The sequence below is a fragment of the Microcebus murinus genome, chromosome 17 (genome assembly GCF_040939455.1).
Source record: "Microcebus murinus isolate Inina chromosome 17, M.murinus_Inina_mat1.0, whole genome shotgun sequence".
Taxonomy (NCBI): Eukaryota; Metazoa; Chordata; class Mammalia; order Primates; family Cheirogaleidae; genus Microcebus; species Microcebus murinus.
Window position 1 is genome coordinate 16,019,745 of NC_134120.1, and position 27,884 is coordinate 16,047,628.

The 27,884-nt window shown below is 41.0% G+C and overlaps 1 protein-coding gene across 5 annotated transcripts in view; it reads right to left on the reverse strand.

Annotated features, from left to right (window-relative positions):
* The window catches only part of NEDD4L (NEDD4 like E3 ubiquitin protein ligase), a 327,232-nt gene that overhangs the window by 129,776 nt on the left and 169,572 nt on the right, over positions 1 to 27,884 (reverse strand). For 4 of the 5 annotated variants that reach the window (XM_020282099.2, XM_020282100.2, XM_075993837.1 and 1 more), the window contains 3 exons: positions 22,860 to 22,941; positions 19,877 to 19,915; positions 17,419 to 17,472 (listed from right to left, as the gene is read on the reverse strand). In XM_020282099.2, the coding sequence (XP_020137688.2) occupies positions 17,419 to 17,472; positions 19,877 to 19,915; positions 22,860 to 22,941 (175 nt within the window). The other variant, XM_075993836.1, reaches the window with a different exon arrangement.

The window sequence follows — 27,884 nt, forward strand, 5'->3', positions numbered from 1 at the left end:
ACCACTGGACTTCAGTACAAGGCACGATGTCTGTTTCAATCCACATTATAAGGGAAATTTTCAGTGGCTCAGGAGTCATTTCCTCAGGAGAGACTCATTCTCTCCCCATGTCTATTCACATCTTCTCTATGAACTGAGATGGTGTCTGTTCATCCTTCAAGTCCTCAGCCCATTAAGCAAACACATGGTGAACTAGGGGGTGAAAGAGACCAAAATATTCCACCCCTAAATATATTTGACTTATTCTGAGCTGGCTGTCCAGAGGGCCTGCGAACAGAAATAGTCCGTCTTTCTCTGAGGCCTTGCCTTGCCCGGATCTAGGAAGGATTAACTGAGAGTCTTGACACCTTTGAAGGTCTGAAAGAAACATTTACTATCTTTTCTCTCTGAGGGCTGCTACCTGTGAGGTGTCAGTCACCTACATCACAAGACCACCTGTGCTGGCCAGCCTCCTCCCTTAACCTGTATTGCCACCATAACCTGATTTACCGCCATAACCCGTTCTTGGCAATGCCTCAAGCTCCCAATCTCTCTGTAACCTCAAGATGATATATGAGCTTCTGAATCCCATTGCGGGGCCTGGGGCCATCACTCTGTGGTTGTCCCCCATGCACGTCAATAAATTTGTATGCCATTTCTTCTACTACTCTGCCTTTTGTCAGTTGATTTTCTAGCAAACCTTCAGAGGGTGAAAGGAAAGTTCTCCCTTGGCCCCTACAGGGGCAAAAAAACCCACAATGACCTCAGAAACTGAGGAAAACATGCAAAAACCCTGCTCCCCAGAAAACACTTCTGAACGGCCTGTCTCTCTCTGGGGGTGAAGCCTGCAGGATAAATGAGCTATTTTCACAGCTATGTATCTGCTTTGCAGCCCACACGTTATTCATCAATGGACAATATGCCTTATAATAAATGCAATTTGCAAATCAGAAGCAGACTCTCTGGTGCAAAAGTGCAAAAATATATCCACCCACGCCCTGGCATGACACAGGCAGCAGAAAGCATCTTGAAATAACACTTCCTTAAGGAGTATAAGAGCCTCCCATTTTCTAGGCACTGCAACATGAAAATGACAGGCTAAGTGCTCCGGGGGAAGACTAAGCCCTGAGACAATCGATGATCACTCCTGGTATCTGCAGCAATATGTGGGGGGCCCAGCTCTGCCACCCTCTAAGGCGATGTGCACTTCTGCAACGGCCGCCCCGCTCCGGCTCTCCTGCTCTGCCTTCCCTCCATCCTGCACCGTGGCCAGTGTGGTCCACGAAGGCAAAAACGACCTTGCTAGCCAATCCCCGACTCAAGCCCTTCCTATGGCCCCCCACCTCCAGGTCCTGCGTGGTGGCCCTGCGCAACCTGCCTTCCCCATGACCATTCCCTCTTCAAAACCCCTGTGTCCCATCCCAGTGCCTCCAACTCTCCAAACACACTTGGCACTCAACTCCTTTCCTCTGTCTGGAAGGGTCTCCTCCCAGCTCTCTACACGGCTGCCCATCAGCGCTTTGGGGAGGTCCCCCTGGCTACTCCAGGTAAAACTGAATGGGCCACACCCCATGCCCATGCTCTTCTCCGTGACACAGTCATCTAACATGGCAACTGTTACACATCTATTCTCTTCATCTGTCTCCCTGCTACCAGAATGTAAGTTGCATGAGGGCAGAGGTTGTTTTGTTCACTGCTGTATACCCAGAACTCAGGATGGTGCCTGGCATGCAGTAGGAGCTCAATGAATTCGCATAATAAATGTTGATCACCTTATCTACTACTGACATCACAAGATGTCTCCTCAGTCTCTGTAGGCACCAACTGGAGAGTTCTACCCATTCATTCAAGCAGTAGCAAAGTTGCACCTGTGAGAAGTGGCTGCAGACCTCAATCTACGGGATATATCGAGCAATTTAACTTTTTCCTGTAATGTCATGACTTTGCTTCTTGGGAACACTTCTGGCAGCACTAGTAATGCTTCGTATGGTTCCATGGTGTTATTCAATTTTATGGCATTGCACCAAACATGATGAAAAACACACACAAAAATACACAAGAACCATGGGAGATCACTTTTTACTACAACATGCAATTTACTGGAAAGACTAGAACTGAAGGTTCTAGAAAAGGTATAAATATTATGGTTGCCTGAGTCAGAATCGCATGGCTTTCTCCTTCAGCCCGACATCAGTTCTCTCCAAAATACTCCCACAAAACACAGACACTGAAATGAAGATCATCAATACTTAGAACCATCGTTTTCCTCTGTTCTATTGTCAGGATATACACATTAGGTATAGAATTATATTTTTACTTCATTGCTTCAGTTTTTCAAATTAGGGCTGTTCTTCAATCCAAAGGCAACAACAAGAGTGTGTGTATGTACATATGTGTGAGACAACAGATTTTTTTCTATCATTAAGAAAAACAAAAACAAAAAACAGAAAAACCCCACACAACCCTTCTTCCAAAAAATTCCTAATTACTTAAATAATTTAACCAAAGTTCTTGGTTTAGAAAGACCCAAACTTCCTCCTCCCAACCCTGACCCTCCAGATTAAGGTGTTTTTCTAGATTAAGCAACTAGGGACTTTCATTGCTCCAAGATGAATTTTTTTTTTGTCCCTTTCTACATCCTTTTTTATGAACTGTATTATTCATTAGTCACACCAACTTTGGCTTCCAGACACTCTCAGAATGACCTTGGCAGGATTTCTGCTGTGTCATGGTCAATATATACCTGATTGATGCCTACGGTCCCTTCCAGGGTTCCACTAATTAGGCCAACGCTGTTGTTCTTTAATGTTTCCAGGGTTATTCTGTTAGATCAGAAGCTCCCCGAGAGCAGTAAACCACTAAAGGAAACGGGCCACCCTTATGGTACTCTCATTTGTATGCAATTCCTCTTTTTGAAATAAAAGAAATAGCTCCTTGGGGATAAGGACAGTTCCTCTATCCCTGAAACTCTAGGTGTCCTTCACAAGTTTACAACGTGCATATGATGTAAAACACCTCTCGGCCAAGAGAAAGGAAACCGCTAGTCAAATGATACATAAAATGACCAACTGACTTATTCTACACATGGATCGGCTGAAATTAAAATTTCAAAGTTTAAAATACTGGGTGACAAGTATGCCGAAGAAAAGATGAAAAGCATTCATTTCTCAAAAGGTTTAATGGCTCAGATCTGGATATAACTGCACAATCACCAAATTATTTTAACAGTAGCCAGTAATCTCAGCGTTTCTTTCCACCAATCTGTTCTTTGTAACTTTATGAAAAGCAAATCTACTTTAAAAGCAGAGAATAAAAATCTTTTACAAAAGGCTTCTGCTTAGATTTGCAACTTCATCTGGATTAACTCTTAACATTTTAAAACACAAGGATTTGGGTTCATGTAACTGGCCTTATCATGTTTAAATACTTAAATGTTAAAAAATCGCCCCGAAGTCCTATCTATAAATACAACCACCAGCAATACTATTTTCAAGCACAAAGTGTCCAATTTTATGCATTATAGTTATTTCTTATTTTTGTAATGCAAATGTATAGTGAAGAAACCTGGGGGTTGGATTTTCTGCCTTTATTGTTAATCCCTTTGTGTGAGTCACCTACACACAAGCACTTTCAACACAGCAAAGATAGTCGGGAGTGTGAGGAACCGTCAGTATTTTTCTAGTACTTACTAGAACTTTCACTACACAGATACGACCCACTGGCCAAAATACATAATTACAAACACTAAGAAGATATACTGTATGAGAAACTTCCATTACACTAAGAAAAACATCTGTTGTTTTCCTCATTTTATTATTTTATTCATGGTTCAGAAATGTAATAGTTTTATATGGCTGAATCTGTCCAACTTTTGTGATTTCCTTTTCTACTTCCAAGTTAGGAATTTACCATCCTTCACAGATCTGATACTCAAGTTTTAACTGTTTTTTATTCTATGACGTCAACATTTTATATGAAATTATTGAATTAATCTTGATCTCAATATAAGTTATTGAATTTATCTTTATCTCAATTTAGTGCTTGGTTTAGGCTGTAGATCCAATTAGCATTATGAATTTTTTCCCAATGATTATATCCATATATAATGGAGTATGGTTTATTTGAATGGTGGAAATGCAGGTTATATTTCCTTATTTTTTAGTAAATCTAAATACATATAATTTTTAAGTGTATGTACTTAATAGAATTAAGACAACATTTCCCACATTATAATGTAGAGTAAGAGTTAGCATTTTCATTGTCACTTCAAACAAAAAGAAATGCAGACAAATGTTAAGAATATTCATTTCTTTCTTTTTCTTTGTCTTAAAAAGAAAAAAAAAAAAAAAGAAAAAGTCTCACTGTTTCCCAGGCTAGAGTGCCATGGCGTCAGCCTGGCTCACAGCAACCTCAAACTCCTGGGCTTAAGCAATCCTCCTGCCTCAGCCTCCTGAATAGGTGGGACTACAGGCATGCGCCACCATGCCTGGCTAATTTTTCATATATATTTTTAGTTGGCCAATTAATTTGTTTCCTATTTTTAGTAGAGATGGGGTCTCGCTCTTGCTCGAGCTGGTTTTGAACTCCTGACTTTGAGCGATCCTCCTGCCTCAGTCTCCCAGAGTGCTGGGATTACAGGTGTGAGCCACCACACCTGGCCCAAGAATATTCATTTCTTTAGTTCAGGATAAACTCTCCACTGCATACATCAACAGTGAATAGCGTCAAACTCTAAAAAAAGCTTACTCATCCTCTGTTCGAGTTATGATCCTACAATATGACAATACAATGAAAGTTAAAGTCATCTTTTATTCCCAGGTCTCTGCTACCCCTATTCAATGGCAGAAACTGCATCTTGGTATTTCTTTGTCCTCAGCCTGGCCCAGGCAGGTGCTCAGAGAACAGCTCTGCAGAAGACTGGCCGGCAAGAAAGGAACAAATTTATTCGACTCCACATTTGATGGAAAACAGTGTGTGTTTGTGATAACAGCCACACCCAGAAATTCTTCAGCGACATTTCACTTTCAAAAGTAATTTGTTGAAATCTGCTAATCATGAACAAAAACAATTCTTGGGCAAGTGTGGTCACCACTTATTTCCCCAGCAGTCACTCCCACCTTCAGTATTCTGATGAGGCCCCTCCTACTGAGCCACTGAGATGAATCTGGTCATCTTTTAGGATCCAGCTCCCATCCTGCCCCTCCATGACATCGCTCCCATCTCTCCCAGCCTGTGTGTGAGCATCTGTCACCGGCTGCCCGTCCTGGGTGCCAGCCCTTGCTCGGTCCTGCCATGCGGAGTAAAGGCTTCCGCTGGGTAGGCCTCACCTCAGCTGTCTCTGTCTGCAGAAGCGAAAGCTCTAGAAACCAGGCTTCCCAACGTCTCTGTTTCCAACATCAAGAAGGACAGCATTTCAGATGTAGTTATTCAAAAATAATTTCACACTTGAGAGATAAAAAGAGTATCACTGCAAAAGAATCTCTCAGGGTTGATTCATGGGCACAAAACTATAGTTAGAAGAAATAAGTTCCAGAGTTAAGAAGAATTTATTGTATATTTCAAAACAGGAAATTTGGAATGTTCCAACACAAAAGAAAGGATAAATGTTTCAGGTGATATCCCAAGGACCCTGATTTCATCATTATACATTGTATGCATGTCTCAGAATGTCACATGTACTCCATAAACATGTACAACTACTATGTATCAGTTTTTTAAAAAGTAAAGTGGTTTCCTCATTTTTAAAATGAAACCAACTGGCCTACATAATTGTCCACAGCTCTGTAAGTCTATGAACCTGAAATTTATAAATGACCCCTGCGTACCAGCTAGAAAATAATGCGGCACTGCAGAGTGCAGGAGCATGTCTTGCTAATACAATTTCAACCGAGGGTAACAGCAGGCCTTAGGCGCACCAAATCCTTCCTCAGCATTACTCTGTCCTTACCTTCGGCTCCTAGCCTAGCGGCCCTAATAACCCATGCTTATGTCTGTAACATTATATCTGGGGTTTTAAAAAGCATGCTAATGCGTATAACATTGTATCAGGACTTTTAAAAAGCATGCTAATGTGTATAACACTGTATCAGGATTTTTAAAAAGCATGCTAATGTGTATAATATTGTATCAGGATTTTTAAAAAGCAAAACCTCTACAATAAGAGGTTAAATCAACTTAAAACAAAATTTAATAATGTTTAAAGTTATATTACAACTATCTCTTTTTTCAAGTGGCAAAGCACATCAGTAAGATGCCATTGAACGGATACTATGTTAAGAGAGGCCTTGTAACTGGTGAGGAAGACAATATGAAAAAACTCCAGAGCTGTGCTTAATAGCTCATAGCGTTCAACTGGAGCCAATTCCTTAAGGTTAGAGACAAATGTTAGTTCTGCAATGTAACTTTTAGCCTGAAAAATTTCTGGATTTGGAAAAGTGCTAGGTTGTTTGGTTGGAACTTAATATACACATTTCGGTATTTTTGTTCAACCTCAAGTTTATCTTCAACTAGATTTTTAAAATTTTTAAAAATTAAAATTTTCAAAATCCAAATTAAAATTTGGACCAAGGCAGGTTTTTTTTTTTTACCCCATGAGATAAATGCCTAGTCATGTATTTTTTAAAAACTTGAGAATAAACTCAAGAAATATGATTTATTGTGAAGCTTTAAAATGTCTCTCAAGATTTATGAGTCATTAAATATATAATCCACCTGTTCTGGATTGACCTATAGAAAGTGAGAAAGAGAAATGAAAACTATGGGAAACTATCTGAACCACTAAGTACTTAGTATGTTTAGTAACATCCTCAAGCCCATCCCAGCCCCTCAAAGAAAGAAACAAGCAAGATAACAAATGATGCTGTGGGTTGAAAGTACATTCCTGAAAGATACTATGTGGGGAAGTAAAAGCCACTTGACTCACCATGAGCTATAAAAATTAAGTCACAAAAGTAGGGTGTGTAAACTCCAGGAACCTGCTGAAAGGCAGCTACCTCTGGGGAAATTCTGGTCTTTTGTTGCCTGAAGGAATTTCCTCTGTTCAGCTTACTGAGTAACAAACACTGAATGGTTTCAAAGAACAGGGAGGTTGAGAAGGCACATAAAGGAACCGATACAAAGTATTTTGATATCAAAGTGCAGTGACAACAGTCAAGCCAGAAAAAGCAGGGCCCCTCCTTCCAGCCCAATTTATGATACTGTACTTTCATTTCATTTCATGACCTGTCCCTCCACAGGGAGATTTGAGCACTTTACTCAAAAGTGTCAGAACACTCGTGGTTCTGAAATGATGGGGGTATAAAAAGCAGGCTTCTTGAATTTCAATCTATTCCATCCTCCATCCAGAAAAATAAACTTCCTGTCAAAGCGTGGTGATGCCTGGAGACCAGGAAAGTGTCCATTCACAAAACCAGCCAGGACATCAGGGACTTAGGTTCCGGCCCACTCACATCAGGCCACCTGTCTCACTTATTTATCCCCCTCTATATCCCAGTTTGTCCAAGTAAGCGACGGCAAAATAATCTAGAGATTGAAACAGGGAACTCCAGTGAAAACATTATGCAGTCACGATGTCCAACACTCAATCAAGACTTACAAACATCTTTCAATAATCTCCACTTGCGCAGAAGTTCACAGACATTTTACAATACCTACTTTTGCTAATACTTTCAACTCTCTATCCTTTTGGCCTTTTAAATTTCCAATCCGGAGTGGGACATACACAGCAGGGACTGTTTGGTGCTCTCTTTTGTGCAGGACTCTCTTTTGTGCAGCTCTCTCTACGCTGCTTGGTGTGAATTAAGGAAACTTACTGAAGATTGCACACAGGATAATAAACCTCTGAATAATCACCAGCCAATTCTGGATTGGGTTTTCCAAGCTTCTTTTGGCATTTACAGAGGAAATTTAGACATTCTGGTATCCATACGACCAGAATCAACAGTTTCAACACTATCTATGAACTTCCTGTTCTTCTCAATTACTGCAAATGTCTTGGTAGCATAATTAAGAGTTAAAAAGATAAATGTATTTTGGATATCTAATATACTCCCTCAGTAATTATATGCAGTTAATTATTTTTATTTAAAAATCTGTTTGATAATTGCAAGTTGCCCAAGTAGAATTACCATTTAGATTAGCCTCAACTATACAGAAATATCCATCAATTACATAGAAACCATCAACTATATAGAAATAGCCAACATTTATTACACTTTAGGATAATTTTCTCATGGAATAAATTTCTTCTGGTACTGTGAACTTTTATGTATAGTTAGCAAATTTCTTATTAGCATGTATTATAAATTTGGAGATTTATTTCAATGACTAGAACTCTGCCTCCAGGCTTGGCCAAGAGAAGCAGCTGCAACATTTATGGGAACCTTCTAAAAGGCAGTATCTAAAATAAGGCGTATTCCAAAATATCTGATTTTCAAATCGCACAATGTGGAAATTTTGTACAGATTACACTACATTGCTTCTCAGAAGCCTGAGTCTATAAGGAGTACAAGTAAACTTAACCACAGGAAACATTACAGCAAAATGACATGGTAAAAATATAACATGTCAGAAATGCCAGCCAAAAAGTTTTAAGGTTTCAAAAATCAACACAGTAAATATAATTAAAGGTCCTTTTCTACAACACGTAACTCACAAATAATCGATTCTTTTCAAGGACTGCATTTGGTGTTAGGACAAATACTCAGGGAAAATGAGATGACAGCAGAAAAGGACATCAAAGCTAGCTATTAAACATTTCCAGGTATGCCATAAATGCATGCTGTCCTTGTGTCGAATGCCACGCAGATCAAAGTGTTCACAGTTAACCTAATTAACTTCCCAGGGGAAAGATGTATATTATAGACACGTAGTTCATCAAGCAGGTATGTCCATAAATACTGCCTCATTTCATTAACTTAACTATGAACTTATGTGCTGGACATTTTTATCTTCATTTTCACTGGTGAGAAAACAGGCTTAGAGAGGGAGTTTAACTACCCCAGGCCTCAAAGCCAGTAAACCACAGAGGCTGGCTCTTCAGTCCCCAAAGCTGCCGCCTTCTCTCTCTGTTAGGGCACTGCTGCAAGGCAACAAATGGAGTTATCTCCAAACTTTGCAGCAAAAAATGTCACATCACAGAAAGCATTAAACTGCTTTGTGGCTTCACACGTGCTTTTTAACTGCACAAGGATATATATGTTTTCTTATCATACATGCACGAAGTTAACACACCTGATGACAACATCACATGCTTTCATCTCAAACAGCGAAATGACACTATTTCACACAACAGTTGGGAAGGCCAAATGAGTCAGTGGGGCGGTCACACACACTAGCAAAATAAATGAAAGCATTCTTCAAATTGTGAGATGCTACAGACACATGAACTGTCACTGTTTACAAACACATATCGGTGTCAACACTGTGTACTGCCTCCACACAACTTTTCAAAACATCCCTGAAAATAGTTGAAATTTTAAGTCCCATAATATCAGGTTATTCTCATACGTGACAGAGTAACAGAGATCGTTACTATAGGCACAAGAAAACAAAAATTGTATAGATTCCCATCAGAAACTAAGTCAATGAAAGAAATATTCCTTGTTTTTAATCTATTACGATGTTGTGTTTTCAGATAAAAGGGTGGCTAATACATTTGATATTTATAGAGTTCGTTTTTTAGGGTAAAAAAAGACACTAATATTAATGTCAAAAATTTTCTGTATATTAAAAACATTTTCCGTACAAGTGACTAAAATTTTCCCCAAATGAAAATAATTTGGATATTAGTTTGTTATCCAGTAAAATGAATTTTTTAATCACAAAAGGTTGCCACGCTACTTCTGTAAAGTATATGTCCACTGAGAGGACACACAGAAAAGTTTACAGAGCTTCCTTAGGGTGGAAGGAAAGAAGGAATATTCTCTTCCCTGTAAGTACCAGGTGTTAAAATTCTTGTTTTTGGCCCCCGTGGGCTCTCCTCCCTCTGTTTACTTTACAAACTCTGTGTCAGCAAGAAATAGTCCCTGAAACTTTCCAAGTAACTAGTGTAATGTTATATACACAGCAGACCTTAAAACGCTTCGTTACATTAACGGGAATAGAAAAAACTGGCTCCTCAAGCTTGTAAAATAACAGACGCACTGGTTAATATGCACAAAATGGTGTTTAAAGGGGACAGAAATGCTGGTAACTACTGGCCTAACCTCGTCGGAATAACTCTAACGCCGTTGAAAGGCTCAACCAGACCAAATAACCCAAAAGCTAAGTTAAGAAAATAACTTTAAATTACTAATAATGCCACAGACTGAACTGGTAAGTTCTAAGATTTCTGAAATACTTTAACTGATCTTACTTAACTGATTATAATTGGTAAGGGTATGAGAACTAATTCTCCTTTATTGATGGTGACAGACCAGGTGGGAAATCTATTATCACAAGGGGTTCCCCCTGTATTTTTTCTAAGAATTTAGCTGGTTAACATTTTTTGGAGTCATGTTACATTTTAGGTTTAGTCATGGCAGGATGTTTAGGAGGTACAGATAAAAGTACTGAACAACTTAACCTTGTAGTAAGGTCTAAGGCAGAGCTAATGAAATATGAGCACATTTGTCAAAGGAATCCTGAGTGGTAGTCCCAGATCAAGAAAGATTTTCCATAATATTCAAACACCAGACTGTAATCGATTTTTCAATTTTTTTTTAATGTAAACTTAATGAAATGCCCTTCTGACCAAAGCAGCGGATATTTGAAACGCTAAAAAAGCTTGGTGGCAGCCAGACTGTAGACGCCCAAGTGAATGTTTTCCTTCAAGATAAATAAGGCCGTGGCAGCTGCTGCCTACACTTAACACCCCTGTCCATATGAAATGAGTACAAAGTCGCTGAATGGAGCAGACAGTTTTGTTAGCGACCAGTTTTGGTTTTGTTTTTTAAAGAAAAAAAGCTTTTGCTTAAAAGAAAACCAGCCTACTAACCATGTACTAATTTATGTATGTGTATAAAAATACACATGTATGAAAATGCAAACTACTCTTCACTAGCTGGAACTTACTCTCCAAGAAAAGGTCTTTGTTCCAGAATTTATATTTCCAAATTGTAGGAACTTGTTTTCTACTACATAGTCCTTGCAGTAAGTTAGAAATAGCCTTTGTAAGTAAGTTTCCCATAATTTTTAGTATATTCCACTTGCTTGCTAATTACATTAGGAACTTCAAACCAAATGAGATTATGGTTCTATAAATCCATTTTTTCCTCTACATCTGGTTTGCAAAATGATTTTAGTTTCTGGTAATCTAATTGAATAGTTATCAAAACTTTAGGAAATGCATTTTTGTCAATCTTCACGTGGTAGGTGGTCCAAGTCAGCATGGAATCGTGCTGCTGAACAAAAGCCTACAAGTGTCACAATGGTAATTTCTTGGAGCAGGGGTTAAAAGCGACTGTAACACCAAAACCCTACTGAAATTTGTACCATTGTACAATAAATGGTATGGGTTCAGACGAAGACAAAGCACTTAGCCATTTCCTAATAAAAGAATTTGAGATAATAAAAGAAAGAACATATGAAAGGAAAGAGAAGAAGAAAATTATGTTATTTGCATCTGGCATCTGATTATACCTTCAAACTGCGGAAAACCAATGATGGAGCCGTGAAAAAGTTTAACTGAATGATGACAAATATTTCTGAACACAAAGCCATGAAAGGCAATACAATTTTAGAGTAATTCTCAGCCACCCACTTTCCAAAGGCACAATTCACAAGTGAATCCAAACAAAAAGTCCCCTAGATATTTCATTATCCTATCCTCAAGCTGGTAATCACATGAAATTCAGGTGGGGGAAAGAAAATCTAATTCAAAATATAATGAGCTTGTTAAGAAAGCACTCAATGGCTAGTGATTACTAGTAAAAGAAACCTAACTGATTAAACTTCTCATCCCACTCTAAACTATGAAAGCTGCAGAGTCATCATATGCCTGGTGGCATTTGCAGCTGTCTTTCTGTACTCCATTTCACTGGAAGAGAGCAATTGAGAATACAGGAGCGGTGAAGGCCAGAATCTGTTCCAAGGCGTCTATCTCCACAGCTGGAGACGGGGCACTGGCTATTCTATATCCAGCATCCCCAGCTTAGACACTCAAGTGGGCAGTGTTAAATTGCACACCGTGCCATCTGACCACTAACAGTCCCCTTTCACAGTCTCCCCAGCCCTGGTCCATAGGCCAATCTGCTTCAAAAACACATCTCTTACTGTCCCACAAGTGACGCTACTCTTGTTCAGTTATCACTTACTGGGACAAAAACCAAAAATTATATAACAAGGACAGACCCTCCACCCCGCCCCCCTCAGCAAGAAGGTCATTAAGAAGAATGCATCCAACTTTACATACAGGTGTTTTCATTATTAAGAGACTAAACTCAAGTCCCGTGCAATATCCTCACCTTTATCAGAACTGATTAGTTTTAAAGGAAAGTGCTGTCCCAGGCGGTATTTGCAAGCGGCTTTTTAAATGTATTTCCAACATCAACGTGTTGGGGCACTGACTTGGTTTTTTGGCAGATTAAAATTGGAATACATTTTTAAAATTCTCTTATTCAGAAAGATATTTAAAAGGGGGGGGGACGGCAAGGGGGCGTGTTTTGCTTGGATTTCCCAAATAAACAAAGCTCTTTGACTTTGAGGACCTAAAGAAAAGACATTTTCTGAAATGCTAACTAGTTTCGTGGACCTCTACCAAACGCTGGACCACAAACCATCGCCCCAGAACGCGACCAAACACCGAGCTGCACTGGCCTGAGGCGGGGAAACTCCGGGAACACAGGGTGAAGCTTGTTTTAATCACGCCACAGCTCTCTGGGTTGAATGGGTCCTTTCTCACCCGGTAAACACGCCGCGAACTTACCGGGACGTCGGCCCCCGTGGAAGCCGGGCTGTTGGCACTCTCGTCCTCGGGTTTCTGGGGCGCTTCTTCGGGCCCCCGAGTCACAAGAATCCTGAAATGCTGCTGCCCTGCGTTTTGATCTTGCCTGATCTTAAACGTGCACCCCTGACCCTGCGGAGTCCTCTCCACGGAATTCGTCCTGCGGATTTCGGGGGCCACCCTGCCGGCCCGAGGTGGCGTCTCCGGGGGTCCTCCGTCTTCCGTGGGGCTCCCCCGCCCGGTGCGGGGCTGGGTCGGGTACGAGGTGCTCCTCTCCAGCCGAATGCGGGGATACCTCACCAACCTGTCGCCCTTCGTGCCGGTGAAGCCAAAATTGAAGTCACCGCCCAGCCCCGGAGCGCCCTGTTGGGGCTGCTGCAGCTGGAAGACAAAGCACCGCTTCCCGGAGCTTCCAGAAGCATCGGGGACGTGCTGCAGGGACCAGCGCCGGGGCTCGTGCGCCGCGGGGCCGCCCTGGCCGTCGGCGCCCAGGGGCAGCAGCCTCACCTGGCGCACGTCGGCGCTGGAGGCGCGGTGCTGCACGCGCAGGCCCGGCCCGGCCTCCCCGGCGCTGTCCAGCGGGCCGGGGCCCCGCACGCGGCCGCACGTGCCATTGGCCTGGAGCCCCAGGTCGCGCGCTGCCCTGGGCGGGGAGCTCCCCGGGGTGTCCCTGGGCGAGGGCTCCCGCGAGCCGCTCTTGGGCGAGGCCCTCGCCGAGACTGTGGCCTGGTCCCCGGGGTCGGCCACTGCGCACGGAGGCCCGTCGTCGGGGCCCTCGGGCGGCCCGCAGCCGTCGGTGGCCCCGTCCGAGGCTTTGCGCTGCAGGGAGATCTGCACCGACGAGCTGCGGGTGGGGCGCGCGTCCAGGCTGGTGAGGAGCTGCGGGATGAACATGGACGAGCTCCGCTTGAGCGCGCCCACGCCCGCCTGCAGGCCGCCGCCGTCCCCCGCGCCGTGCTGGGCGAAGGGGTGCGGGCTGCTCCTCCGCGGCAGGGTGTGGAATGCCATGAAAAAGTCGTCTTCTCTCTCCTGGTCTAGGATCTCCGACTCGGGGGCCGTGTTGCTGCGACCGGAGCCAAAATGAAACCGAAGCCGATGGGCCATGGTGACCAGGGGGGCCGGGAGGCAGAGGGCGAGCGGCAGCGACAGGCCCGGCGCTGCCAGAAGTCAAAAACCAAAGACACAAACTCCAAGAAAAAGTGTCCCATCTGCCAAACCGTTAGCACTGCGGCACCAAGAGCGACAGATAGCAGAAATAACCCAAGTGGCCAGCGGCATTCCAGGCATGATTGGATAAGAGCAAAAAGCTCTCATCCGAACTGTGACAGAGGGTAGGGTGGCCAGGACCACATGACCGAGCTCTCCCCCTCCAATGCCAGCTTGTGGACGTAGTGGAGTTTTCCCCCCTCTCGCTCGCTCTCTCTCTTTTTTTTTAAACAGCAAGAGCCTGAAACAGCACCTTCCCAGCTGCCGCTTCTCCATCAGGGAGGAGTGGCCCCAGCGGGGACCTCTCACAGCTGACTAAGGCAGCCAACACACTGCCAGCCACGCGGCTATAAATCTAAACCACATCACATTCACAGGACACTTCTTTCCCAACTAAGCAGCATGCGGGGACTCTCTCTCTCTAACCCGAGCAAGGGACCTGGCATTAAACACGAGCAGACACGGCATTTCCCCGCCACACCAAATAATGACAAGTAAAATACGGCTTGGCTCCCGGTAACCCTTTCACGGGCATGGGATGCTACGTTTCTAGTTATTTATGATATCACTACCCTACCATGACGGAATGTAAACTAATAAAACGTACTATAAATACGATTACACACCCCACAGAATCAGTGTCCCTTTAATGCTAAATAATCAGACAATGATCTTCAAGTGACAAAATAGCTACGTGGAGGTGCGTGTGCCATTGGCCTGGAGCCCCAGGTCGCGGGCTGCCCTACTTACATATGATTGTCAGACACCGAAGTACCAGAGAAAACGAACCCAGCTGGAGAAAACATTGACTCCCATATGCCAGGTAGAGAGAAAAAAACCCTCTCCTGCCCGCCCCCCAGAAAAAGGGAAGGAAGATTGAAAAAGGGTGTGCATTTGGGTTTTGTAGTAATTTAACTTAAATACCATGCAGAAGAAATGCTGCCTAGAGCTGAATGCTTTCCAGTAAGAAGTCGGTAATGTTGCCACAGTTGGGACACAAGCATGGAATCTTGCTATGTTAGCAAAGGGCCAAAATGGCCACAAGAAATAAAAGTGCACATTCAAAAAACTGTCAACAGATTTGCAGTTGACTTGGAAATATTCTGTGTTTTAAACTTACGATTTTCTATGACCCTGAAACATCAGTTATTTAACAAAGAGGTTTATTTAGGAGGGGGTAAAAAAAAAATAGGAGGGGAAACCAAGCTGCAAAGAGTGACAAAAAGTTTATTTTAATATCTGCAAAGTATGACTTTGTCAACAGCTCTAGAGTCCAGGGTGTGGAGGATTAACCCTATGTTTACACAAATCTCAAACTGTTTTCTAAAAGCATGTGTTTTTAGAATGCCAAAAATGACCTCTAAGAGAGAAATGGAAACAAGTTTATTTAATGCTAAAACCTCCAAATACTGCTATAGTCACGTACTGTGTTCACCGGATTGATAGCCAACAAAGGAAACACTACTGCCAACATTCTTTGCATAGTAACAACACTGCAGATGGCCTGGGGCAAAGCTAGGTATTAACGTCATAAAACACAATTTTTCAGACAGTTTGTATTCACACAGCATTTCTCAAAAGTTTTGCCTTCAAAGCCCTTTTTGGTTTGGAAGTATAGTTTTGGACCCATGGCAAGATCATCTCCACTACAGTCATTATTTGAAGTGTGGAAATGGGAAGAAACAATGTTTTAATAGTGAATTTCTCTTAATAGGAGGAAATTAAATAATGAATTAAAACACATTGGATAAGAGGCAATTTTTCCTTCAAACTTAACCCTTTCTTCATCTTAAAGAAGAGTTATTATACTCAATTAATCAAAGAATAAGCATTGGTCCAGGGATGCACCGTGTCTCCAGGGACTTAATGTTACTGTTGAATCCTGCCTAATTCATGCAGGCCCTGCTGGACGAGAGACAGACAAGAACTACACCCTCAGCAGAATCTCTCATTCAATTTAACAAGAAAGTAAACTTCATGCTTGCAACAAAAGCGATTTAGTTATTCCGTACTACTAATTACCACCCAAGGGTCAAAATGTGGAGCTCAATGCATAGCCACCAAGATCCCATATTTTTAACAGAAAACATGTAGGGCAGAATCTATTAGTGTTCTGTTTTGGAGAATAATACCAATTATATGAGATTAAATATACTCCCAAATTCTATCATAAGGGTGACAGGCCTGGCTGTTCAATACCACTGGACTGAGACTTAGGAGACCAGCAGGTTGGACCCTGGAGCTTCCACTGACTGACTTGTTTAAATTATGTAATAGCTCTAGCCCTGAGTTCTCTCATCTATAAGAACAGGGAGTTAAATGAGTTGTTTTCTAAGGCTCCTCCAGATCAAATATTCTGCTAACCTCACGATATTAAAAAAATTTAAAGTTTCAACTAAATTCTGCAGAAAGAAAGGTCCATAAGGATATTCCTTTTAACCAATCAACACATATAAGTTTAGGCAAGGTAAATTTGAGAATTACTGACTACATTGAGTTATAACACCAGTTCCGGGGGTAACTTAAGCGCTTCATATCACAAGACAATGTTCACTCATAGCTGGAACACCTGGCTTAGGGGTGCTCGATGTATACATTCTAGTTAGTTAAGAAAGCAAAATACTTTAAGCCAAAGTTGCTCCTAAAATTCCATTTCTAAAATGAAACCTTCGTTACATCAGATTTATATATGTCATTTCCTATATACATATATCAATCTATATTAATTAATTGTTAGCTTATATCAGTTACATGCCTCAAGCATATCTCTGGTTCTCTCTAGCTACTTTCTAAGGATCTCTCTTGAGAAAGTACCACTTTTAAAATATAGCTTAAATTTCCCTGCTAAATGTAGATTAACTCTTTGCTATATGCCATTAATTAGCTTTTTATTTTCCCAGAAACAATCACCATGGATTTGCTTATGCGTTACAGCATTATAGTCCGGCTTATGTTCTAAAACCCTGCAAGGTGTGTTTACAGGCCCAGTAGGTGGCCTGTTTACAGATTTGCCTACCATCTGTACTCCCAACGCTATAGCATAAGCATACGGGCTAATCTGTCACCAATGACTTTCATTAATATCAACTGCAATAAAAATACACATATATACAAATAAGTTTTCTATCCTAGCAACACAAAAGCATTTGTCAGAATTATAAATGTCAAACTAGTAATGGGACAAAAATAGTCTTCTTTTTGAGCATATACACTTCATAAATACAACATAAATACAGAGTTGTAAAGATATTGGTCCGAAAATCCAGTTTCTAAAAAAATGAAGCAAAATTCAAAAACAGGGATACACTTACCAATCTATTTTCATCAAATACTTCAAAAAGGAGTCTGTGATTAGATGGGTTTACCTATAAGGGACACAAATAGTTTATAATTTATAAATGAACAGGAGTCACTTGAACAATGAAATAAGAGACAGAAAGAATAAAATACTGCTTTATAATGCAACCCACTAAATTGTATAATATGTAACATTTCACCTACTCTTCTGGAAATTCTGTGTCTACTAAATCAAATTTTCTATTACTGATTTCTATATTACTCTACCCCTAATTTAGACATATTAGAAAAAGAAAAGGCTCTTAGCTGTTTCTCTAAAATAAGAAAGGATAATTCTTAATAACTTTAAGGAGTTTCTAGCCTCCTTTACAAAAGACAACCTCACAAAGATCTATGTCTAAGGAAAACTCTTAGGCCTAATAGTAATAGCAGTAATGATAAAAATGAAGAAAATAGTAACAGCAGCAATTTACAACTATGTGTTTATTTTTTAGGCACTGTTTCCTTGTTAAATATCAACAATACATGATCTCATCTACTCCGCACAGCAATCCTGTGATATATAACTATCACCCCAATTTTATAAATGAGGAGCCAAGACCCTGAGGGTGATGAATCTTGCCCAAGAGCCCACAGTTAGAGGGTAGGGCAACCAGGACTGCACCTGTACGGCAAACCTGTCTCCAAAGCTTAGGCTGTGAGTGATTAGAGAGATCCAGAAATAACAGATGTCCCTACTTCCAGCAACGTGGGGCCAATGTCAGAGCTACTGGGCTTTTAATGTCTTTTTGCTTCCTTCTTTCACTTTACTAAAACCTTACCAAAATGGCCCATATCATCATCCACACTTGGGTATCATTTACTAAGTACAACCCCATGTGTGACCAGGTGCTACGTGTTCTCATTTATCACTGCATGTAAATCCCAGAAACAACCATAGCAAGTAAGGACTTCTCTCCCCTAGATGAGAGATAAGGAGATTGAGAGTGCTCAGGTGGCTTTTCCAGGGTCACAAAGGCTGTAAACGGTAAAGCCAGAGATGTGACCCAGGTCTCCTGTTACTAGGCTGTGGCTGCTCTATCACGGGGAAGGGAATGAAATAATATTTGACATTACAAGAACAGAGAGCTCGACTTGTACTTCTGACCCCTTGGCCTGCCCGTAGCTCAACGACAGCACAAACAGATGGACAGTGGGCTTGCTATCTCTTTAGAACCTCTGTGAAGGCCTATGCTGCTAACCAATCCAGCCACAGGCTACAGGCAGGAGCCGGCACATAGTAGGCACTCAATTAAGATTTGCAGGATGAATAAAAACAAAGGCCTTAAAAAAACCACAAAAACAGAATTTAAATATATCTATAGCCAAGATTAGCTGGAAAAAGTTTTAGATGTACTAAAATTGACATCATTATGGCCAAAGTGTTCAACTGAAAGATCTCTAAATAATTCAGAGTTTCACAAGCAGAAAGCATATTTGAGAGTTAACTAAGCACCTATCAGCCCGCATTAGCTTTCCAGTCCTTCGCAGAGTAATGTAAAATACATCTGGTGGAGGCTACACATAGACTCTCACCAAGTATTAAAATATCAGTGCCATATTTCAGCTCTGAACATAATAGAAGACAGATTCTGTATGTAGTAATCCAAGTCTGAAACACAAAAAATACTATTGTGATTGAAAGAAAGAAATCGGGACCAGTAAGTCTGACAGTAATATTACTCTTTGGGATTGTGCACTAATCAGAAGAACTTACTTGGAGATAAGCAGCTTTAAATATCACAGCCATACAATTAAAATATCTTCATGTTGAAGAGAAAACCCTTTCTTTCTTTCAAACAAACAGCCAAGCTGTTTAATATTTCCCAAATTTTGGTAACAAACCACAGCAAAATCACAACAGCTCACTAATAAGAAATCTTTGCCAATTCACAGAATCCAGTCATTTCTACCTATTCTAAATATTAAACATAAAAGGTTTATGAAATTTTACCTAATTCAGCCATATTTAGATTCCAGAAGTAATGTATTACCCATATACACACTAAATATGTGAATTACAAAACTTTTCCTTCCTAACTGGTTCATAAATGGCAATTTTTATACTTTTTAATCACATTGTGTTTTACTCTAAAATAATTCATAACCCATATCTCATAGAATTACACTGTTTTAAATTATATTTTATCCTATTTTTTAAAGAAAGCTGAGTTGAAAAGATAATATGGTATTTGGATAACTTTGTTTTTATTTCCCCAAAACATTCCCAAATGGAACAAGTCCAAATGTTGTGACCACTACTCATAGTCTTTCAAAATTCATAACACATTAAGAGGCTACCTAGCCATTTTTCATTCTAAAAGGAATTTCTTGTTAAAAATGCACCAGCATTCCCTCAATATGAATCTAGATATCAATATGTCAAATCAAGATATCAATAACAATTATTATCCCCCAAAATGAAACACTTACTCTAAAGTAGAATTCTTCATTCCATTTAGGGTTCAGCGTCTGGAAGAGAAATTATTTTGTATTATCTTTTACAGTCTTTGAAACAGTAACATTTACTAATGCAATACAGTCTACATGTTTGCTTAAACATCTTTCTTGATTAAAAAAACAGCTAAGAGATTTTCAAAATGGCAATAAAAGCAGCATTTAGTCAATTATTTGAGACTATTCTATAAACCAAACTAGAGGGAGAGGGAGTATATTTATGAAACCGATGATTCATAGATATGAAACCATAAATTGCAGGCTATTACCAGAAAAAACAGCAGGGACATACAAAGAGCCATCCTCATGAAAATATAAAAATTTCCCTCAAGAAAATTAGCGCTGATATGATTTTTCTATCAAGAAGGAAATTAACTTTGCTGACTTTCCCTTTACCTGCTACAAATGTGTTTTGGAGAGCAATAGAGTAGATGGGGGAAGGCTGAAAGTGTTCATTATTTATATAAATACTGAAATCTGAAGAACATTTTATAGAGAACTATATTAATGAGCAGATTTTATAATCAGAAAAAAAACCTGCCAGTGATAAGCCAAAACAGAATTTTTTTCCTAAAATAACCAGGTTAAAAAATACTTGCCTACTTATCCTTCAATCCTCCTCTCCCTCCATTCATCCACCCATCAATCTATTGAAATAGATTGAAATATTCACCTCATAAGAACAAGGCAAAGATAATTCTGTCATCGGAATGGACAAAAGACAGGCTGCCAAATATCCTTCAAAACTAAGATGAAGCCCATGCTATGAAGGAATATGTATGTCTGTGCATTTGCACATTGCCTAATACTTTTAAACACGGCTCTTAAAAATTATATGTAAAAAAACTGAGACTGGAAAATCACCACCTCACCAGCATCTACAGAAATATTTTACTCAAAGTGCTATTTGCCTTTATCAATCTATTTCCTTTAACATACCAGTTCAGGAAGAAGTTTCTCTTAAAAAAAAAAAAAAGAAAGAAAAAAGCAATACAGCACACCATAAAAATATAAAACATAGAACTCATATTAACACTAGACTGGCATTTTAAAAAATCAGCACTTTCTCCACCTACAACTCCACAGTGAATCTAATCCTAAATAATGGGGTTTCATACTTTGCACCATGAACGGAGCCGGGGATGGCAATGCGCAGGGGAGCTGGAGAGGAGCCCGGAGCACAGTGGCAGGCCCGGCCACCCCGGGCTGCAGCGGTCCTGGGGGGCAGCTGGGAGGAAATGCACACAGGAAATGACAGGCAAGGGAAGCAAACAACAACATAAGAGCACAAAACAAATGAAGAACCAGCCACAGCACCGCGAGGAGAGGAGGATGAGGGCACGAGGGTAGGTCTGCCACCCGAGAGCAGCACGGACATACGAACCAGGAGAAGCAAGGCAGCCCCAGCCACGGAGCTGCACTCTCTGCTGCGGGGAGGGAGGGACACAGAGGACCTCCCCTTGGAGGGAAATACATTGCAAGAGCCCCAATCCCCGGCTTTGGTCCTTAGCTCCGCATCCAGCAAGCAAGCAAGTCCCCTAGGGGGCTGCCTCACTTGCAAGGATGCAAGGGGGGAGGGGGTCCCCTGCTCTCCTGGTGGCTGAGCCAGCCACAGCAACTAAAGGGGGAACAATGGCCTCCGTCCTTCCCAGGCATCCTCTCCCCACTAATCACAATGCCGGCTCCCGTTTGCAAAACTGACTTTTAATGCCCGTCCTAATGCCAGGTGGAGGACATGCTGCAGCTACCGTTCCTTACACAAAATGACCCATCGGGTGGATATGAGGTGTCTGCATAGCAGCAGGAGAGTTATTAATAGAATTTTTTTAAAGCAATCATGCTGTCCAGGAAATGTTTAACAAAGTGTTAGACTATCTAACCACCTTCCCAAGGGAAAGGAAAAAAATAGTAATCCATAAATAATACTAAAGCACAGAAGAAAACATGCCATCTTCAGTAAAGCTCCCAAATTATGTACAATATATGCACATATTTACCCCATATGTATATAAATATAAATACATGGATATAATTATGGATACAAATCTTTAATGAAACATGTACATAAGACTTATGAAAACAAAACATATGCATATACATACACATATAGCTTTATTATTAATATATTTTATGTTTTCATGTAGCTAGCCAAGTATTTCCCTTCCCCTGGTAATAGCTGTTTCAAGTTAAATCATTCCTTTTGTGCCTACCAACACCACAAACCACTCCATTTCATTAAATGTATTTTAAATTATTTTTAGTTTCTTTAAAAAAGAAATAAGGCAACTAGAACAATCCTCATTTGACTGTATTCTTTGCAAGAAAAAAAATTACTACTTGTAATAAGGCTTATTTTTAGAATACTATTTTTTATAGTCATTTAACTGAAAACCAGAATGGATATCTTGAGTTAATACTGACAAGTTTTGGTCTGTGGAGACCTTATAGATTTAATACTGCAATATGCTTGAAATAAAATATTGCCATCTTATCCTTAAAATATCAACTTCTACAAAACCAAATCCAGTCATGTGTTGCTTAACGATGGGTATATGTTCGGGGAAATGTGTCATTAGGCAATTTTGTCATTGTGGGAACATCACAGAGTGTACTTATACAAATCTAGATGATATAGCCTACTACACACATAGGCTATACAGTATGGTTAATTGCTCCTAGGCTACAAACCTGTATGGCAATGTTACTGTGCTGAATACTGTAGGCAATTGTAACATAATGGTATTTGTATGTCTAAACATAAGAAAAGGTACAGTAAAACTATGGTACAAAAGATAAAAAGTGGTACATCTGTATAGCACAGCTCCATTATAATTTTATGGAACCACCATGGCATATGTGATCTACCATAGATTGAAAGGGTGTTATGCAGCACATGACTGTACATTCTTTAACTGGATTGATGACTTTGATGAAACTTAGTTAAGGATGGAGAACCTACCTTTTTAATTGTTTTTGTCTGCACCAAAGCAAGTTCTCTATTCTCATCCGCTACGTACAACGAAAGTTTCACATACGGATCACTGCAAGAAAATATTTCAGATTTAACAGGATTATACTTTTAATTTAAAACAAAGTAGTTAAACCTAAATGAAAATGCATATTATCAGGTAAAGTCCCAGCTCGTGTTATTTTCACACACTAAGCAATAACATTTTTAACATGCCTACTAAATCAGTATACTTTGAAAAAAGTTTCTATCCCAGCTCATGTTATTTTCACTCACTAAGCAATAACACTTTTAACATGCCTACTAAATCAGTATACTCTGAAAAAAGTTTCTATCAACCAGAGCCAATAATGTTTATTTAAAATCAAATAAAAAAAGAAAACGAAACCCACATTCTAACTTTAAAGATAATTTTCCCTATAATTCAGATTAATTTGCTGCTTTTTTAACCTAGATTCTGAAAAGATCAGAACATATTAAAAGGTATATAGAATTTGTTCAGATTAGCAAAATTTAGCTAGAAAGTTTAGTTTATATCTTATTCATATTCTTATTTCCAGTGTGTAAGTGATTAGTGGAGGTAAAACAGCCATTACCAGCACCTGCCATCTTACAGATAAAAAAAAAAAAAATCCCCCAAAACTAAAGCCTAGAGATTTGCCTGAAGTTATAAATTTGAGTAAAGTCTAGATTAAATTTCAGATTTACTGACTACAAGTCCCAGAATTTCTCACACACATCACGCTATCTTTAATAATTATTTCCATGGGAAACTGAAATCTTTTAGCAAGATGTATATTGAAACTATTACTTAATGTGGACTACCTACTAAGAGAGTTTAGTCCACTCCTATTTTCTAGCATTGCTAAACCTGGGGTAGCTCAGATCTAGTCAAACTATCACTTTGTAAGAATTTGGGGCCCAGGAGAATTCCTTTTGTTTCACACTTGCGATCCTGAAAAATCATAAAAAGGCTCTCATGTATTTAACACCCAAATTTCCCCTCATCTAATTATCTATAGCCGAAGATTTATTTCCATTCATCCATCATGTTAACTTTATGCAATTTGAAAATTATCCTTTAGTGGATAAACCATGACTATTAGCTCTTACTTTGCAATGTCCAGGATATTCCCAAACATCGCATAGAGTACCTTAAAATGCTGAGACTATGTTGATTTCTATTTGATATCACAGATAATAAACATGCCATGAAACCCTTTAAAAGTATGAAAAAATTAAAAGTTTGGTAGTAAACAGGACTGTAGTCAATACCAAAAAAAAAAAACAACAACAACAAATCAAAGGTCTGCGAAAAATATTGTCTGTGTATATACAGTATTTATTACCCATAAAATGCATCTTAATAGAAGCTATAACACATATCCAAAAAAAAAACAACAGCAATAGAATCTGTTCTATTATCTCATTAAGGGTGAATATTTTTAACATTCTGGTTTAGAAGATCTGAGTCAATCTTGCCTCTTATCCATAAGCTATAAATCTTTATTTGGTTAAAGAACATCTAACCAGATACTCCCACTTCTCCTTATACGGAAATCCTCAACCTCAGAAAGATGAAGCAAGAGCCAGCACCCAGCCTGAGCACCTTCCTAAATGGGAGCTCATGGTCTCAGGATGGGGGGGTGGGAGTGTGTGAATCAGGTGTCACTTTCCAGGTGAGTGATGCTCAGACTTCAGTGTATCAGAATCACCTAGAGGAGGGGATGGTTAAAACACAGATTGCTCTGTGCCTTGCCCAAAGCTGAATCTGGTCCAGGGTGGAGCCCTAGCGATCTGCATTTCTAACAAGTTCCCACTGAGGCTCACGGAGTGGTGTCTCCGTGGCTCCTGATCCAGGAACCACACCCAGAGAACCACTGTTCTAGATGGTGTTTGCAAAGAGTCTTTTTCAGCTACATGAACTAAATAAAATTCCTATGTGTAGCCACCAAGCTATCGCTTTAAAAGAACAAACATCAGCCAAAGAAAACACCTCAAGGCCTGATTTTCAATGTTATCTCAAGAACAGGCTCCCAGCACACCGCACACAATCCTGGGTTCTAAGAAATACCATAAACTCCGCTGCCATCTCTTTATGCCCCTTGGCTATCATGATTGCTGGCTACTATATAACTGCAATAGAGGGCTAAGCATGCACCTTAATAGAACATCCACATTCTTCCGCTGGTCATTCATTTACCCCAGTCTGTATCCCTTGCTTGAACAGCCCACAGTGAGTGACACACGCAGCGGTGGGTGGTGTCTCAGTGTCAGACAGTATGTCTTCCAGCTGTAATAAGGAAGTCATATCTGAACACATAAGGTCTCGAGTGCTCATCCACGTAGGTACTAAGCTATCCTCAACCCTGTGAAAGATTGACCAAGGAAACTTCCTGGAACAGAATTCAGCCAAAGGCCAAGGTACCCGAGCTGGTTAAAGGATGGTAGGGTGTAAGTTGTAGGGGAGAGGGGAAACAGTCGCCCAGATGGCTCCTTTCCCTTTCTGCTGGGGCTTAACTACTCTTAACTCCAGCCTGTTCACGAATAAAATGGGAGTGACAATGCCTAACTCAGGGGGTCACTGGCAAGGATCAGAGAAAATTAGGCATTAATACGAGTACCCAGCACAGTGCCAAACACACGGCGCAAGCGCCCCCATAAACCACAGCCGTAATTATCATTCTCATCCCTCCTCTCTTAGGAGACACTTGAGGCTCTCTGTTGCTCCTTTTGACACCCTGCTTCTGCCATGATTACAGAGCCGATGCTGATTGCCTCACAGCACACACTGGGCGCCGGCCAACCACAGCCTGCCCGGTAGTCCATGCTTCCTCCTCATTCAGACCGCGTGGAAGCCCCCGGGGATCCCAGTAGAGATGATCAAACTGGGAATCTTATTCACAACAAAGATCCCCAGAACTCACTCTCGGCACCTACTTACTCTTCCAGTGGCTGCCGTTCAGTTACAACTCAGGGTTAGCATTGATGACGTGACTCTCTAATAAGAAGCCCACCACACCTTGTAGGAACATGCGGATTAGAAGAGAAATTCTAGTTTGCAAACCTTTTGTTTTCTCTGCTTAGTAAAAGCTGCTTAGGCATCCCATTCTTCCTTTCAGCTTTTCCAAGTAGACAACAAACTGGGATTGGGATTCAAACAACCTTCTATTTACTGAGCACCTACTACTATATGCCAGGCAAGGAGACAAGCTCCAGAAATAAAAGACACTGCACTGTCGCTGGCCATGTGAACAGAGCAGAGAGAAATAAAACAATGATGGTGACAAAGTGCCCGGGGAATGCAACAGCAGCAGTCCTCGGTCTCTCGCAAGCCAGAGTCATCTGAAATCTGGGAGCCTGGCCCCACCCCAGACCTGCTAGATCAGAATCTCCAGGGTCAGGATCTGGGGCTCTGTATTTATTGGGTGTCCCAGGTGACTGCTGTGCACTGGTCCATCTGGGCGCCACTGCCACAGAGCTGTCTGAAGGCCCACACAGGGCTGGGACGCCTGGGCCAAGAACAAGGTGAGGGTTTTCCAGGCAGAAAGATCACAGGACCTTTGCCTGGAGCTGGGGTTTGGAACATTGAAAAGTCTGGCACAGCTGCAGTTGAGGGCTCAGGAGACAAGGCAGCCAGACATTCCTGCTGGGCTCAAATCCCAGCTTCCCTATTTGCAGCTCCATGACTTTGAGAAACTCACGTAGCCTCTCCGGGCCTCGGTTTCACCATCTATGAAATGGGGATCATAGCACTGCTTCCCTTATAAAAAGACTATCGGGAAGATTAAAATCACAATAGTGTTTGACATTTAGAAAGCACTCAAATGATTGCCATTGCCTTCACCATCATCATGAGGTTGTTGACATATAGAAGATTCAAGATCAGATTCATTATAAGGACAATAGGCACAGAGACCAGCCGGAAGGCTTCTACACCAAAGAGCAAGAAAAGTCTATACAGAGAAGTGGGGAGGATCAAAAAGGAAGGACTGCACACTCATCCAAAGATGGTCTCAGATGGGTGGCCAACTGAGTATGGCAGGTAGGCAGATTAGGAGGACAGGGGAGTCCACATCAACCTCCAGGTCTCGGGCTCTTGACAGTATACGTCATTACACAAGGGGCCCTCAAATCTTTTGCTCCATGTTCATGATGACGCGTCTATACATAAGTCTGCAAGCGCCCATTAAATGATGATGGTCTGAGCTGTCTCTCATCAGAGGATCCTAATAATTTGGTGCTATTTCAACTAGAAGTTCGAAAATTCAGACTGGCCTCCAAATCTACATGTCTAGGTAGGGCAGACCCCAAAATACGCCCCGAAGAATCTTAGGAGCCGCATTATATCTCATTGTTGACTCACAAACTAGACACCTCATCGGGACACACAAGATTACGTTTGAGGGGAAAAAATAGAAGGGACACATCATCCCATCTTAGAGATAAGAGACACATCAGAAACCGCACGAAATCAATGGCCGGAAGGCAGAGCCTTGTAACTGGAATGAAATCCCAAGGAGTCCAGCAGCTGCCAAAATTCACAGGTATCTGCTCTCTCAGAAGCCACCAAGAAATGCTGGTAAAATCCATTCTGATGTTGCAAAACGTCCAAGAGAAAAGTTTCTTAATTGTTGTCTGTTTCCTTCTTGGCATAGAGCCCCATGCTAAAAATTCTGTTTCCTCTCCCTGGGCCCCTGGCTCCTGTTATCTCTAGTAGATCTCAACTAGGCTTAAAATGATCCAAACATAGAAACCTGACTCGGTCTCATTCCACCTTCACCACCACTATGCAAATTACAGTGCAGATGGGGTCATTTGTCAGGGGAGTTGAAAACGAGACTTTCTGGGTTTGCCCTGTCATTCAACCTTCTGGGACACACTGAACAAGGACAGTTGGTCCCGACATGCCATTGACAGGTGATGCTTAACCATCTTCACCTGACTCGCCGGAAGCGTTCTATGTTCTTTTGCACTTACTGTTTACTCACTTTTATCAGAATAGTCTTCGCTGAT